At 33.8% G+C, this 16,104-nt stretch overlaps 1 protein-coding gene across 5 annotated transcripts in view; it reads right to left on the bottom strand.

Moving 5' to 3' along the window:
• The window catches only part of LOC136806188 (rho guanine nucleotide exchange factor 18-like), a 76,203-nt gene extending 60,348 nt beyond the window's left edge, over positions 1–15,855 (bottom strand). For 3 of the 5 annotated variants that reach the window (XM_067062752.1, XM_067062758.1, XM_067062765.1), the window contains exons 1-9: positions 15,617–15,855; positions 14,427–14,470; positions 13,579–13,729; positions 12,784–13,077; positions 11,716–11,902; positions 4,666–4,790; positions 4,184–4,243; positions 3,056–3,106; positions 2,521–2,603 (exon numbers count right to left, since the gene is read on the bottom strand). In XM_067062752.1, coding sequence (XP_066918853.1) covers positions 2,521–2,603; positions 3,056–3,106; positions 4,184–4,243; positions 4,666–4,790; positions 11,716–11,902; positions 12,784–13,077; positions 13,579–13,729; positions 14,427–14,470; positions 15,617–15,704 — 1,083 coding nt within the window. In that variant the 5' untranslated portion in view covers positions 15,705–15,855. Of the gene's footprint in view, positions 1–2,520; positions 2,604–3,055; positions 3,107–4,183; positions 4,244–4,665; positions 4,791–6,549; positions 6,691–8,976; positions 9,078–11,715; positions 11,903–12,783; positions 13,078–13,578; positions 13,730–14,426; positions 14,471–15,616 lie in introns of those variants that run through there. The other 2 variants (XM_067062772.1, XM_067062781.1) reach the window with 2 other exon arrangements.
• Positions 15,856–16,104: the final 249 nt, after the last annotated feature.

Below are 16,104 nucleotides of genomic sequence, written 5' to 3'. Positions count from 1 at the left end.
CAATTTGAATATCTGTCAATGACAACAAAAGATCATTGTGAAATCCAAGGAACTTCTAAACTAAGGTCTAACACAAATGTACTAGGTAAAAATATCCCTAAATTTTCGAAAAAAGCAATTACTATACTATCTTCAACAAAATCCACCGGACAAAATAAGTCCACGGTGATATAAACAAAATGACTAATCAAACTCTAATGTCCTTCCCACAAATAATTAAAACCAATCAAAACACCAAAACACACTCCATAAACGTTTCATTTAACAACATTAACACAGAAAAAGAACGAACCAAGCCAAAGCAGACAAAAAAAACTCACGGAGTTTTTTTTCTCCCCTTGTCTTACAACACTCTTAAATTTCTATTACTTTTAGTTAAGGCCCTTGACAAAAAAAAAAGACAAACGCACAAGAAACTAACTGAAACGGAATGATGAAAAATTGTCGATTCCGCTTGTTATGCATGTAAACAAATAAATGTCACTTCTTTTTGTAGACCAAGTGTTAGATTACAAATAATGTTGCTAGCTGCCTTGAAAGTACAAAACGAAGTGTATTAGCAAAATAAAAAAGTGTATTTTCTTCCTGACTGATATCGCCCTACATATGTATTGGGCACTGTAAAAAACTGAAGTAATACTTACTAAACGAAGTACATTAATGTTAACAATGGCAGGAAAAGGTGTCTGACTGACTGACTTAAAATGAAACCTTGCTGGGAAAGCAGAAAGGTCTAAAAAACTTAGACGTTTTAACTCGCAATAACACATTCCAAATTAAATAGTCATATTGCGAATGCAGTATTTTAGAACCAAAAAAATAAAAATGAGGATGAAAAAATGAAGATGAAAAATGAAGAAAAGAAAATAAACTTTTTGGTAGCAAGAACGGTATGTAGCCAGTGACACAATCGACTGGTAACTTGGATGATTGATAATTGGATGATTTACAACATATTGTTTCTTGATATAGCTAACCAGAACATTGCTGACAGAAAATTTACCACCAACAACCTCCTTAATTTAGCCAGCTAAATTAGGATATGCTAACTACATTCCCATAACTCTATTTTGAACAGTCAAGAAAAGGCACACAAATACCAGCTTTTTACTGTAAGGGATTTTGAAAGTTTAAAAAATTAAATTTAATTGATTTTTTTGGAAGAAGAAATCTGATCCTTGTAAGAAAGCTGAAATACTTTCCTCTTCAAACGTCGCCGAAATTTAAATAAATCCAAATAAGAATTTTTTTCATCAAAGCTCTTCATCAAATGACTGTTGACTGTATGGATCACGGAAATAAATAATTAAAATAATCTTTTCGATGGAATAAGCTTGTGACTTGCGAGGTTGATATATGTGATACAATGGCGACCGGACGTCAAAAAATAAGAATCCGACCTGCTTGCTTACAAATCTTTGCGACTGCAGTCGAGGGCCACTAGTTTTTCATATACAGTGGAGTCTCCATAACTCAAACACTCACGGGGAAGGCAAATTTGTTCGAGTTAAGGAATTTTCGAGTAGACTTGTTCATAAGAGATTTTCTAGCTGAAGGGACCAGCAAACTTGTTCATGTTGAAGAGAATAATAGCAGTTCGAGTTCTGGAGATTCCCACTGTAGTTAACTAGCTGCAGTCTGTTCCTCTAAAGAATCCTGCATTGTAACACGCATGCGTAATTTGCCGTTCTTTAAACCACATGCAGTTAATTTCCGCGATTAACTAAGAGGAATGAATATGTAGGGGTGGTAAAGTCGAGGTTGTGGACGGCAAAATTTTGTCGTTCTTTATGAAATTTGTCGTTCTTTTTGCCTATTTTTAGTAATGCAGGATTCTTTAGATAAACCCCCTCCTATCTACTGAAATTAGATTTGGTTGAATGCTCAACCTTCATTGTCGTTCAAAAATCACTGATGATTCAAAAATAAATATTTTTGTAAAATATACCACGAGCAACGCTTCTCGTTTTCAGAATATTGCTATGATAATAAGCCCCAGAGGAGTTCGTATGAAGTGACACTTTGTAGACGCGAGGGATTTAATTAGCGATAATAACTTCAAAACGAGGCAGTCGTTGCACTCAAAATAAATTATAAAGGCCTATTCTCGGAATTTCTCTATCTATCATTTAAACAAAGTCGGCAATATTTTTAGTATAAGAAAAACAACACTCAAAGTATTTGGATGGAGAGAGATCTAATCCGATAAACGCCCGAGTGTTTGCAAGTACTTCAATCGATTAAAAATACAAAAATCGCTTTAGTAAAATCATTGACGTAATATTATCGAATCACGAAAGAGTACCGTATTTTTTATGACTTTTGAGATGGGAGGACCATCTTTTTTTTAGTTTTAGAAAAATTTTGATCGTAGAGCCTCTGATTAAAGAGAATTAGCTCCATCTTGATTCGTTCTACATATCATTGCAAGAAAGCGAGCCTTAGCATCAAAAGACCCAGATGGACAACCCATTTAGAGAATATGTCATCCCAAAAAGAAAATTGAAAGAGAGTCCTTACTTGATCCACATTTTCTTTATAACTTAAACTTCTCAATCTTCGAATTTCTTCATTGATTTCTTGCAGTTTCTTCAAACTTTCAGCTAAACGAAACAACAAAATAAAAAAAAACAGTTGTAGAAGTTTGAAGTTGGAAGAGAGAAAACATAGAGCCCTAAAAGAGAAAATGGAATTTCTTGGCTACTCGGGGGGGGGGGGGGCACTCGATTTGATAACAATTGTATGTGCTGACGAAAATTAAGATCTGGAAATCTTACAGACCCTTTTACAGTGCAGAATAATTTAAGCAAGATTCAAGCAAATTTGATCAAGAAATTGAGCCTTAGGGTTTAATTTTTTAAATATTTTTGCCTATGTTTTCTCATGTCTATCCTGACATTATGGTAATTATGATAATTTGGTGAGCCTGAAAGTATAAATTACCAACCCACCCCAAGGGGGAAGTCTTAGAACAAGATATCATATTTATATCTCTACAGAGATACATCTTACAGAGTAGCTTTGCAAATAATTAAAAAAACACAATATTACTTACAAAGTGGAGAGATTTCTTCATTTACATGCCCACTGTTCCCATTCATTTTTGCTGCAAGTGAAAAAAGACAAAAAAAATATATCCATCAGATTTTTTACGCTCAATACAATAATACTGTCGTGGACCTGGCACCTGTTGGTTAAAATGTTGGAATCATTGTCACTATCAGTGGTGTCTCTATAACTTGAACCCACACGTGGAACACAAATCTGTTCGTGTTAAGGAAATTTCGAGTGGTGGAGTATAGTTTATAAGGCATTGATAACTGAAGGGAAGAAAAAACTTTGTTCGAGTTAAGAACACATTGGATTTATGCAGGTTCGAGTTAAAGAGACTCTGTTATATCAGCAAAAAAATTAGATAAGGTCATCTCTTATTATGTAGCATGGAAAGGTGGAAATAGTTACAACACGGATGGCTTTAAATTGCAAAATGACGGATATAGCCAAATCCTTAACCCAAATAATTTTGATTTTCCTGATGCTAAACCGCACTGGCTCAACTTCAATATCTTTAAAGTCAATTGCAGGCCAAATTGTAAAATTGATTTAGAAACAATTTCAGCCAAGTCAGATCATTTTTGAAGTCTCCAGGTTGTCCCAAATATTTTAGCCTCACTTTGGGGCTAAGACCACTTCCCTAAGTCTACAGCCTGCATAAAAGTTTGAGCGGATAAACAGAAAGACTGACAGACTGACATTCTCAGATTCTAGCTCGACTGAAGTTGAGAATAAAACCACAGACAATAGATTTTGGGTTCAAATTCAAAGGCATCCTGTAGATTTTCTTAAGGAGCATGTGCGCATGACAATGCTAATTTTCAAAATATGCTCAAAGAATGTTCAAGCTTACTACAAACTAACATTTTAATCAATTCTTTTTAATTGGCTTGAAGTTCCGATGTTTGATTATGGATATTATTTAAAAAAATCCTTTGATATAGAAGGGACACGTATCTCTTTTATGCTGATAAAGCAGAATTAACAATAAAATTTCCTCAAAACACAGGAAGAGTAAGTCTTTTTTCCTTCGTTTAAAAATGCTGTGTAAGCAAAATGGTAGGAGATACGTTAAATGGTGTCCATTCTTTAATAAAGTCAAAATAATTGAATGAAGTTTCCTTCTTACCAGGATTGTCAGTTGCGGAGGCCAGGTCATCTACTTCTTTCAACAACATCAAGTCTTTTTCTAAAACACAGAGGTTTTTTATGTTTAGTTCATTATGTATTTCTATTTCCATCCATTTATTTGTATAAAAGCCTAAAAAAGCTAACATCGCAAATTAAGCACAGAAAACGTAATTTCTACCATTATGGAAGCAAACGTTCGAATCTGTAGTTGCGATCACTTTACGCAAAGCGTAGGTGTGCTTCCACGATGGCAGATATATGGGCAAAATAGAAATTGGAATCAATTAACATCGAGGTTCAAAGTTAGAGGCATGTCTTAAATTCAAGGAGAAATATGAAATACTGAAATAACAAATTCTCAAAAATATAATGTTCATCAAAATCCTTCAGGATGCTTTGCAGATGAAGAAAGTCTAATAGATTTTATCCGTAACACTGGCTTTAATATACAAATGAAAGTTTTATTTTTTGTAGAAATACCTAATTCTTCAGATGTTTTAGAGGCGAGATTTGAGATGGTAGTAGTTCCAAGTTTATGGCGTTTGACACTTGGCCGTTTCACTTCGCTTGTGGTGACTGGGTGCGTACTCTCATCACAAGGTACTCTGAAATGAGAAAATCAAAGAGATATATTTACTTTGTTTCGGAAAAGAAATGAACGAAATGATATGATAGAGTCCATTAAATCAAGTTGATATGGACGTTTACAAGTCGCGATTTCTTTGCCATAAGGTATCCCAGCTTTAATCTTTGTATCTAGTTTCCATGCCTTTTAGAGTCTCAAATTTCCCCATCCTGCAAATCAAATCCCTGCCTAAAAATCTTCTTTGGCCATACTGTCAACGTACATCCACACCAAAAATTTACGAAATCATTCAATCACCAAATAAAATCCCCGCAAAAACCACACTAAGCCACATTATTAAATTAAATCCGAGCCAAAATTAATCCACCGTAAAATATAAAGGGAGAATATTCCCCTTAAAGCTATACTTTGAGTCAACATACGATCTCGCCAAAATGGAAAACTATGCCACTACGGGAACGATTCTCAACTTATGAAACTTTGATGGTACGGGCTTACAGAAACAATGATATAAAAAGGAGTCTCTTTAACTCGTACCTCTATAACTCGAATGTCTCCTTCAATTGGAAAATTTTTATGGTCCCTTCAGTTAATGCCTTTAAAATCTTACTCCATAACTAGAAATTTCCTTAACTCGAACAGATTTGTGTTCCACGCGAGGGTTCGAGTTATGGAAGCTCCGTTGTACAAGAAATATTTTTCATGCAACACTATGTTTGTATACTACACGCAACATGGAAACATAACATAAACTTGTGTGTGGTTTTGATGGGTAATTGAATGTCGTGTAATTACTATAAAAGGATGTTCATTCCTTTAAGATCAACGCTTTATGATAGATCTCCTTGGAGAAATAACGTCATTAAGCAACCCTAAGTATTAGCCTATACTAGACGTCACCCGCGTTTTTTACGCAGCAAGATGAAAAATCCCGGTTTTTAGTGAGGTGCTCGCTACCCTAAGTATAAGAGTAGTTTGAATCATTTAATGTGACACTTTGACGAAAAGAAGGTACCGGTTTCTTAATCTCGCTGGCTGCTACTTAATATGTAGCATGTCCCATCCCTACCACACACGATTGTTGCTTTATTTTGAAGGTTAGAGAAGTTTTGCGTCTCGTTAGTTCCAACTTTATGGTGCTACATACAGTAAAATCATTGAAAAACAGGCGTGTTGCGTAGGAATGCTCTTTTGAAAAACCAAAGATTTGGGTGAGAGGCAGTAAGAAAGTTAGAGCGCAGAATGACTTGGAAACCCATAATATGATTCATTCAGCTCCTATAATTAACCCCCGCATCAAAAGACCCAGATGGAAAACCCTTTTAGAGAATATCATCCCAACTGGAACACCAACTTTATTTTGAGAATATTTCCCCTGGAATCATGGGTTGCGAACGAAAGAATGAAATCCGAGTTTAATAAAAACAGGCGATTATGCGAACGTGGACATTTTTTAGCGTCATAATTAGTGGCTAAAACCTTAAAACCCAGGTTAATATTTAGTTACAGACCTACCTTATCGGGGAAAACTTCGTCGGGTAAAAGTGACGAAATTTTGGCCAAGTCACGAAAATTTTCCCCGGTATTAATACGTTTACCAACTACCAGCAAGTGACAAATATTTTTCCCCGACGAAAATTTTCCCCTACGAAATTTTGCCTGATAAGTTTTGTGCTTACTAAAAAAAGAAGTCTATTCCCATCATACCTTCAAATTTGCCCAGCTCATCAAAAATAACCCAAAAATACGTTGACAAAATGAATAAACCTTTCTCTAACCTGTAGCTTTTCAACAAGCAATAACCAATAATACATAGTTTGCACGTACAAATTATCGAAACAATTCTTGCCTACTTTATTCTTATCTCGGCTTTGTGCAGCTTATCTTAATTTAGAGATATCAACATTTACATATTACTTTAAGCGAAGAGACCGAACTATTATGAACTACACGTTTTTTTTATATATAAGGAACACGTTTACAAGGAACTTGAGGCTGAAAATGGTCCGAAAAAAAAAGAAATTGTTAAGGAACTGCTCAGGCTGAGAATACGAAAACAAGTTAGAGAACAGTAAGAGTTAAACATAAACTTGCACAAATTTACAAAAACCTAAACAAAAAGTTGATGAAATAATGATGAAACAATGTTCAATAAAAGCTTTATACTGTACTGTAGTCAATCGTTTAACAAAACATCAAATCAATCCAAACTTTGAAGTTAAGTAATAAGGAACTCGTGATAAGGAACTTCGAGGCTGAAATTCTCTGAAAAAATAAGGAACTCCAGGCTCGGAGCCAAGTTAAGGTTCCTTATAAAAAAAAAACGTGTATTTCACAAAACATAACACACTGAAAATGACAGAAAGTTAACAAATCATTTTCTCATTTATAGTTCTACAATACTACACAAAAATATCATAACAAAAGAAGCATCTCTAGGAAATTGCATTTTCCCAAAGAAAACAAGCAGCACTTGAAAAAAGAAAACAAAAAATCAAAACAATCAAACACAAAAGTAAATCTAAAACGAACGTAATACCAAACCAAAAAGCTGAATATTGCCGGAAAATGACAGTAGAAAAAAAAAACATCCAAAATAAAACTTTCTCAACAACAACAGCAGCAGTAAATTAACAAAAAAAATAATATTTCTCTTGTTATAATTATAATACAATTGAAACGGGCAGTAATATATTACAACGACATCACGAACCATTAACTTGAATTTAATTTTCTTCTCTTATTAATTAACAAAATGGCAATGGATGCAGTTTTGTGGTGGACCTAATGACGTCAAAAGTCAAGAGCGTCTGCGGTGAAGCGCCACTTTGGCCACCAAGCAAAAACTAATGGAGACAGTCACACTCCTCCGCAATGCTCGACTCCGTTCCTTTTTGGTTTCTAAAAACATCCCTATAAGGTATTCATGCACTTTTAATGGCATCCCTTCACTCGCTTTAGTATGTAATAGTTAGATCAAAAAAGCTGCAGAAAGCATTCCCATATTCTCTTTAAAAATGCTGATTTTTAGCAAGGAACTTAAATAAAAGTCTGTTTTAATAAATAAAGTTCCTTGTTTTTAGAGATTGCCACGTTTTTCAATTTTGGACCTTGTGTGTTTTTTAGACTACAGTACCTATCACTCAAGTAGGACCGGATTAGAAATTGGAAAACAAACGAGTTTGCATTCCTTTTCTTTAAAATGTAGAAATTTCAAGAAATTACACCTAGAATTTTCTATGATTTCAAATTAAAAGTAAACTTTCGAAAGCTTATAGAAACTTCTTAGAAATGATTCCTGGTTCCACAATTATGGTGCAAACGACTAAAATAATGACGTCATGGTTAACATGCATCTTAGTTAGACTGAAGTGCAATGGCGACAAGGAAATCTGAAAAACGCTAACCGAAGCACAAAAAAAAATACCATAAACTATTGAACCTTTTGATTAAAAAAGTTAAAGGGAAAGTTATGACATTTCAAGGAACCAAGTGGTCAATTCCGTCAGCGTCCCAAACCAGATATTCATAGATAGTCGTGGACATCGTGAAAACAATCAAAAGACTGCCTGAAAGTCCTAAATTACTCGAGTATCCACGTGATATTTCTTCAAGTATATCTATGGCAGGAATAGTTTCTACTGTTCAGAAGAAAAGAAGAAAACAAAGAACTTAACAATGTAAAGATGAATTTCTTAATATTTTAGAGGGATCCGCATACTTCAAACGTAACACCAGATCTGATCTTGTGGTAAGTAAGTATATTCATCTGGTGGCTGTCGGCGGAGCCAGGAGTGAGGGAGTCCCCTTTTCTATTTGCGCTAGACCTGGGAGATCGAATGCTGAGGTGGAGCGCCACACCTACTCTCAGCTCCCAGTAACTTACCACCTAGATCAGATTACCCAATCAAGCTACTCATCCGCTGAGTTGGCGGTGACCGGGGATCGAACCCACAACACCTAGATTATATGGTGAATGCTCTACCGAGTGAGCTATCCGGCCACTTGTGGTGTTCTACCTAAAAATTCGATATTACAATCCAACTAATCGATGCAGAAGAACCCACCCAGCTTCTGATGGATAATGATTTCCATGAATTAACGGGAGTTTTTCTTCTTCTTTTCTAAAGTCCAAAGCACAAAATCGTACTAATTTTGCACTCTGACACTAGACATAAAATGGTTTGGAATTTTCAAAACGGTACCTTCTGAGAGCACAATCGAAGCATTTTCCATCTTTTTCGTTATACAAAGGAAACCCATCGATCACATTGTAAAACACCATCTCCATTGCCAGAAAACTTCCACAGTTTTTGCTATATGTATTTTCTTGGTTTTATTGTGAATTTAGCTTCATGGTTATATAAACTGACCTTTATAAACCCAGGACTAAGCTATAAAGGTCATCGAAGTTTTTATGGAAGGGTTCATTGGGGTACCACTTTCAAATATTCCAATCAAAAATTTCAGTTGGCCTGGATTGAAAAATGCCTGCAGAATTTTATATAAAGCTTTAGTGGTTAAGAATAAGTTTAGTAGAAGAAAAAAGACAATTATTCTACTACTCTCTCTTATAGTTTCATGAAGTTACTTTTGCGTGACAAATCTTCAAGCAATCAAATATATACATCAGAATTCAAAAGTAAAAGATTTTGAGACCTTTCTGAAGTGCCTTTGATCACTGCAATATAAAAAGATTAATTTTTGTTGAAGACTTGTATTATATCGTTTTCCTACCCAAGTTTATATCGCCGTTGACAAATAAAAAGGGCCAATCACGGAATTAGTGTCTGAGAAAGCTAAGAGCTTTTCTGTCTAGCAAGCCTTAAATTTGAGATTGACCCATTTTGCATAGTGAGGAGGGTCCCATCTACATGAAACAGGGTCAATCTCAAAAGTTTATGCTCAGACAAACAGAAAAATTCATAGTTTTTTTTTTTTTTTTTTTTTTTTTTTTATCTATATATAGGTAACACGAACAAATAGTACAAAACTAAAGGTTCCTAACCTCCCGCAAAAGGACCACCAGATCATACCGCCAGGAGGTAGGAACCCTACTAAGCTAACAATAAACTATTAAATTAACTAATAAATGGAAAAAAGAAAACAAACTACAGAGGATAAATACTAACAGAAATAAAAAACAAAAACTAAAAGAGCTAGGAGAGCAGTTGGAGTAGACTAAAATAACGGTCCCCCAAAACGGCTTGTATCACAGATAAATTTTATCGTTATACTCAATATATCATGATTTTGGATAATGCTAAAATCGGGGTCGCCATAAAGAAGTATTCTACACAATGTTTTGGGATTAAATGGAAACAAGGTTATGTCAAGTTGAAGAAGGCTGTCGAACACAACAAGTCTGTTATTGGAGTAATCAGAGCAATGCATCAGGAAATGTTGTGTCGTTTCAACAGAATTACTTCGACAGTTGCAGAATGGGTCGATTGTGTCTGCAAAGTTATGTCTAAATTTGTGGTCCCGAAGATGACTGAAACCAACCCTTAATCGGTTAAGTAGATTCATAGTTTTCTCAGACAATAATTTTGAGATTGGACCTTTTGATTTGTCAACGGCGATATCAAAGAATCCCTCTATTTAAAATCCTTCAACAACTACAAGACAATTTCTGAGCTTTCAGCCACGTCTACCTGAAGGCTGAAGATTCATTTCTCTCGTATTCATTTCGATCGACTAACCAAGTTAATACTTTACAATTGAAAATTGATTCTCTTCGAAAAAAGACATAGTTTTTTATGATGAAATATGACCAATGTGAAGAAAGTAAAAATCGAAGATGAATAAGTAATAAAGAATATCAATATGATATGTTATAAAATCTTCGTTTCGTTTCAAACCATGATTGAAAAAATGACCTTGTCGTTAAGCTACCAGTTTCAAATCACTTTTTCATCACGCGAAAAAGTAAAAATGAAAATTCTTATATAAATCTATAAACATAAGATCTCATAAATCTCAAAATTTGATGTAAGGGTTTATCATGAAAACATCATTATCATATCTATCATCAGACCATAAAATACAAATGAAAGATGGAATATTGAAAAATACTACAGTAAATTGAAAAGAAAAATATTTTTCTGAAACAAATAAATAAAAAAGATGATGAAAAAAAGAAGAATTTTTTTTCTTCGATTTTTCTTGGTTGGACTTGTGAAAAAGGGAAGTACAAATTTGACACCTTCACAACAAAATGCAGCCATGAAAATTCTTTAGAAATTATATACTAAGTTTCACACAGCTAGTGGCTTAGAAGAAACAAACCTGTGTCATCATTGTAAACAATTCTTTTAAAAACTAATACAATTTATAGTACCGGGTTCGCCAGAAATAAGTTACCCTCTTTGAAGTGAAATTCTATAAACTTACATTACAGTATAAAAATCTTTTTCATTGTGAAGAGAAAGAAAAATATTTTGATAGGCCACTATTCAATCTTATTTGGTCCATTAGATTAAACGTTAAAAACAAGCCAAAGAGACATGGTTCATCTTCTCAAAATCATCAAAAATACACCTATCATACAGGGGTTTGAAGTAGAACAATCTACACACCAAATTGATAGAGAAAGTTTCAAAATACTATGAAGACAATATTGTCCCAATCAAAAATAAACCCCTGTTGTGTAACAATTTTACTGTCAGCCACTAAATTGACCACAACATTGTAAAATTTCAAGACTTATCGGTTAAGACTTCATTAGTTATGACAAAAAGTTGTTTTTGGGCATTTTTCAAAATGTCAAACTATTTTTAATTGGGATCCAATGTTATCTTCATCATCTATAGACAATAGAGACTTGCAGTGTCATTTGTAAACGTCACTCGAAGTAAAAAGATGAAAAGATGGTAAGGTTAATTGGCTTTCTAATGAGAGAATTTAAATTTAGGGGCTGACCAGGGCTTTAAAAAGACGCTGACCTTGATAATATTTCGATCATTCGTTTATGGTTCGTCTGAGCTGCAATCTCCAGAGGTGTCCATCCTTGGTCATTCATTCTTTGCAATGCCACTTTTGAACCAGCCTTTGTCAACAACAATTCAGCTAATTGACACAAACTGTACTTGGCACAAATGTGGAGAAGGTTCCAACAATCATCTGTGTTATCTAAAGAGTGAAAAAAAAACATGAGCTTCATAAATGTGAGAATTATGCAAAAATCTATGAACCATTATATCTATCAGTAGTAAAATATTTTTTTTACTGCAACTAATTCTTGATATGCGTAAGTCAAGATGACGTCATATTTTTTAACGGAAGCACCCGGTTTTTGACCTCCGTGTTTCTATTTTTAGTAACAGAGAGAGGTCAAAACCCGGCTTTTTTAGGGTGTTTCCGCTAGAAAAATGACTTACGCATATCAAGAATTACTCTCCAAGGAGAAAAACAGAGGCAAGTCCATTTTAAAGGGCTTGGAATGCCAAGTCACTTCTCTTTATAAACTAGATAAAAACATTGGTTATCTAGGGGTCATGTGACTGATTCCCCTCTTAAAAGCACCCATGACAAAACAGAGTAAGAGCAAAATGACCAAAATAGTGTAAGATAATAACTGAATCTCCTAGCGATTTTAAGTACATAAAAATCGCCCGGCTTGATACCGGAAAAACTATTTTTAGAAAAGGATTTGGTTTTTAAAGGGGAGACTTTTTCTGGCAACCTGCCGATGATTTTGTCTACAGTTTTTGCTGGCACTTTTTCAACCCTATGTCATCCGGCAATTTGCCGGCTACTTTTATAACATTGCCGGCTACACCAAACAGATAACAGGCAATTTTCCGGCAAAAACAAAGCTGGATAGTTGCCGGCAAGAAGTTCATGTCCTTTGAATTGCTTGTATGGTCAGATAGAACTATCATAAGTCATAGCCAGAAAATAATATCCAATAACTACTTTAGGTCTAGCTAATAAAGAAATGTGGAAATACAGTTACATTGACTCATTTTGGAATACCAGATAAGATACTTCATAATGTATAAAAAGCCTACCTGAATCATCATTAGCAACACACCACGGCTCATTCCTTGTCAAATGGCGAAAAGACAAACTCAATCTAGCATCAAGTGCTCTTTTCTCCACTAGTGATACATTCAATAAAGATTTGTAAACATCCTCTAAATGTTTCAATGTTTCTGGTATCAGTGCATTGGTGACAAGTTGTTGTGCAAGAAATTCTGATGAGTCACTGGTGAAAGTGAATAAATCTTCAGCAAGGTCTTGTTTAGTGTTATCTGTCCTGAGCTGCGATACAATTAGCTTGACTTCCTCTGATTGATCGTGATCTGAAAATAAACCGAAGAGTGAAGAGTGAAGAGTGATTGAAATAATTATATGATATCCCAAAGTGGGAAACACAATTCTAGAATCACTGTCATTGTAGCAAACATTTTCTGGGGTGACCAAGCACAGTTTAGAGTCCCATCAGATATACCAGGTGCGCCACAAAAAAATCAACAAAAAATCAACAAAAAATAAATTGATAGGTCGATTTTTAACGTTTTTGAGCACTTTCCGAAAGTAACTTTTTTATTCAATTGACTAATAGTTATTGAGAGAGACATTAAATTTTTAAGTTTAAATATCATTGTTTTGGTAAAGACACCTAGAAGCCTGGTGCTCCTTATTTTTGAGGGGGAGCTCTAAAAAGGGCCTTGCTGGACGGGGCAGTTAGCCCCAGATGGGAAAAAGACAGAGCTGGAGAACATCAGCACTGGTGACTTGTATTAAGCTTACTGGGGGAAATTCATAATCCCAGAATAAAATAGTTTGGAAACTAAACTCACCAGGAATAACTGCTTGTAGTGTAAATGGGTTCAATATTTTGGCTGATGTTACATGTCGCAATTTTGATCCTTGAAAAGTGACATAATAAAAGGCTTCGCATGACAGTGGCGCATCAAGGTTGGCAAACGAGAGAAAGAGGCTCTGTCCTCCCTGCAAAAAAAAAAGAATCACAATTACAGCATATTATTTTAACAGTATCAAAGGTTTCAAGAAGCAATGATAAACTGGTCATCTCATGAATGTGTTATTAAATAGTCCTGAAAGGTCTAATGTTAAAATTGAACCCTTTAAAATAGGAAGAAATAGTTTATTAATAAGACTTTGTAGGAACTGAATTTTGCAGTCAAAAGAAAAGAATCAAAATATTTTGGTGGGAGTAATTCTCAGGGCTTCACCCCTTTTAGACAAATTTCTTCTTTTTTCTTCTTCTGTACACAAAAAATAAATTGAAAGTGAGCTTAAAAGTATTTAAAAATACATTCTGTAAATTCTTTTGGAATCAATAGATGTTGGCTCGTGCATGAAGAGTCACCAGACTCCAGACATTTAATTTCATTCCATATATCATTACACGAAGAACAAACTATATTAGAACATAAGGTTTCGATGGCCAAATGTTAAGAAAAAGTTAAGAACATTTTAAGGCTTTGCAGACTCTAAAACTTCCGATATCTTAGGAAAATAGACAAAAATACTCAAAAAATGGCAAAAATAAGAACATGTTAAGAACATTTTTAGGCTTCAATCTTAAAAAGTTAAGAACATCCCAAGGCGTCAAAAATTTTTGATGTTCTTACAAAAACGTGTAATCTAGAGAGATTCATCATTAATAAAAGAGTTTACTTACAAAAATATGTGCTTGCTGTGGAGTGAAAGAAAATGATGCTTTTTCTAAAACGAAAAAAAAGAAGTGTCTATGCCTCACCAATCTGAAGAAATGTAAATGAAATTAAGGAAAAATTTCAGGATAAGTAATAATATATGATGAGAATTGCTGTATAAGTTTACCTTGCATTATAATGCATAAAGTAGGATACTCTCATCTAATATTCGGTTGAATCAAATTTTAAGAAGAAAAAAAACATTAACAGCAAAAAAGGTCTTTTTATATTTTCTAAAATTCCACTTTTTCAGGAACACAAAAATTTAACAAGTACACACAAATTTCCCATTGCTATAAGCTATTTGTTTTACCTTTGATATGGAAAACTATAAAAATAAGAATAGATGAAGGTGAAAGCCAATTTGTTTACTCATATGAAATTGTTTACAAAATGATAAAAATGCATTGCTATGAGGTCAGAGAAATTTCAAGCACTTAATAATACAAATATGTTTGAATTTCTAAACATAATTTATAACGTAGTCAATCAAGCAACTCTTTATTACTAAGCCTTAAGTTTAGATTCTAAAGTTCTTCTTTATTTGCCTTAAGATTGTAACCAAAGTGGCATGAAACTGCCAGTAGCACTAGCAGAATAAAAAAGTGTTTTAGTTCCTGACTAAGTTCTTCTCTATATATTTCTTGAATTTTTAAATAATTCAGTGTAGGTGGTTATATAAAAGGTCAAGATTACTTCTCAAATAATTCATAGGTTTGGAGCTCTATTGTAGTCTCATTAAAAAAAAAAGAAAGCAACAGTCTCTTTAAACTTTCTTATTTGTAAAACATTGGAACACAAAACTTGAAGAAATTTATACCAATTTTAATAGAAAAATATGTGAATTTAGCCTAAAAAAGACCAAAAATGACAAAAATAGCCAAATATAGAGTTAGTTACAGGTCTGTAACTTTTTAAACTAAGAGAGATTAAACTAATTGGAATAAGGTAAATAAATTGACGAAACTTTTAGAGCGGAATAATAGAACTTTCTTAGACAGCTACAAATACATTTTCAGATAATATTACCTTCTTTATCTTGTCACAGTAAAACCAATTTTCTCCGTCTATGCGAGAGTGTATAGAATATAACGTAGTCAGAAATAACACATCATCTTAATGAATATTTTGGCCAACTGGCCTTTTTCAGCATTACCTTCTTTATGTTGATTGCTTGTTACCTCCATTCTTCCATTGTTTTGATTTTCTTCATCTCCATTTGATTTTAAGTCTGGTATCTTCATCACCAACTCCAAGCAAACCAAAACCAATAATAAAATCTATTCTAATATGTTCATATCCATCCCAGTCACTTTATTTTTAAACAAATCTTTTAATGACCTTTATGACCTTTACTTCTCAGTCAGTATTATGTATTCTGTCTGAAAAAAATCTGGAAAAAAGAAAGAGATTTGAAGTGAACCTTATTCAATTTGACTGGTCTTATCGATATATGATTAAAGAGCCGAGATATTTCCTCCTATAACCTAGAATAACATTTTCTCTTGTTTGTTTCCTTTTTCCTATTTTTATGATATTGATCACCATAAATGCAAGCTACAATTAACACAATCATTAAGCAACAAGACTGCCACATAGGAAAGTACCAGTTTTACAAGTGAACAACAAAATTTTACTGCAAGG

The sequence above is a fragment of the Clytia hemisphaerica genome, unplaced genomic scaffold (genome assembly GCF_902728285.1).
Source record: "Clytia hemisphaerica strain Z4C2 unplaced genomic scaffold, Clytia hemisphaerica genome assembly, whole genome shotgun sequence".
Taxonomy (NCBI): Eukaryota; Metazoa; Cnidaria; class Hydrozoa; order Leptothecata; family Clytiidae; genus Clytia; species Clytia hemisphaerica.
Note: the sequence above shows the minus strand (reverse complement) of the source record. Positions and strands in the feature narration are given on the sequence as shown.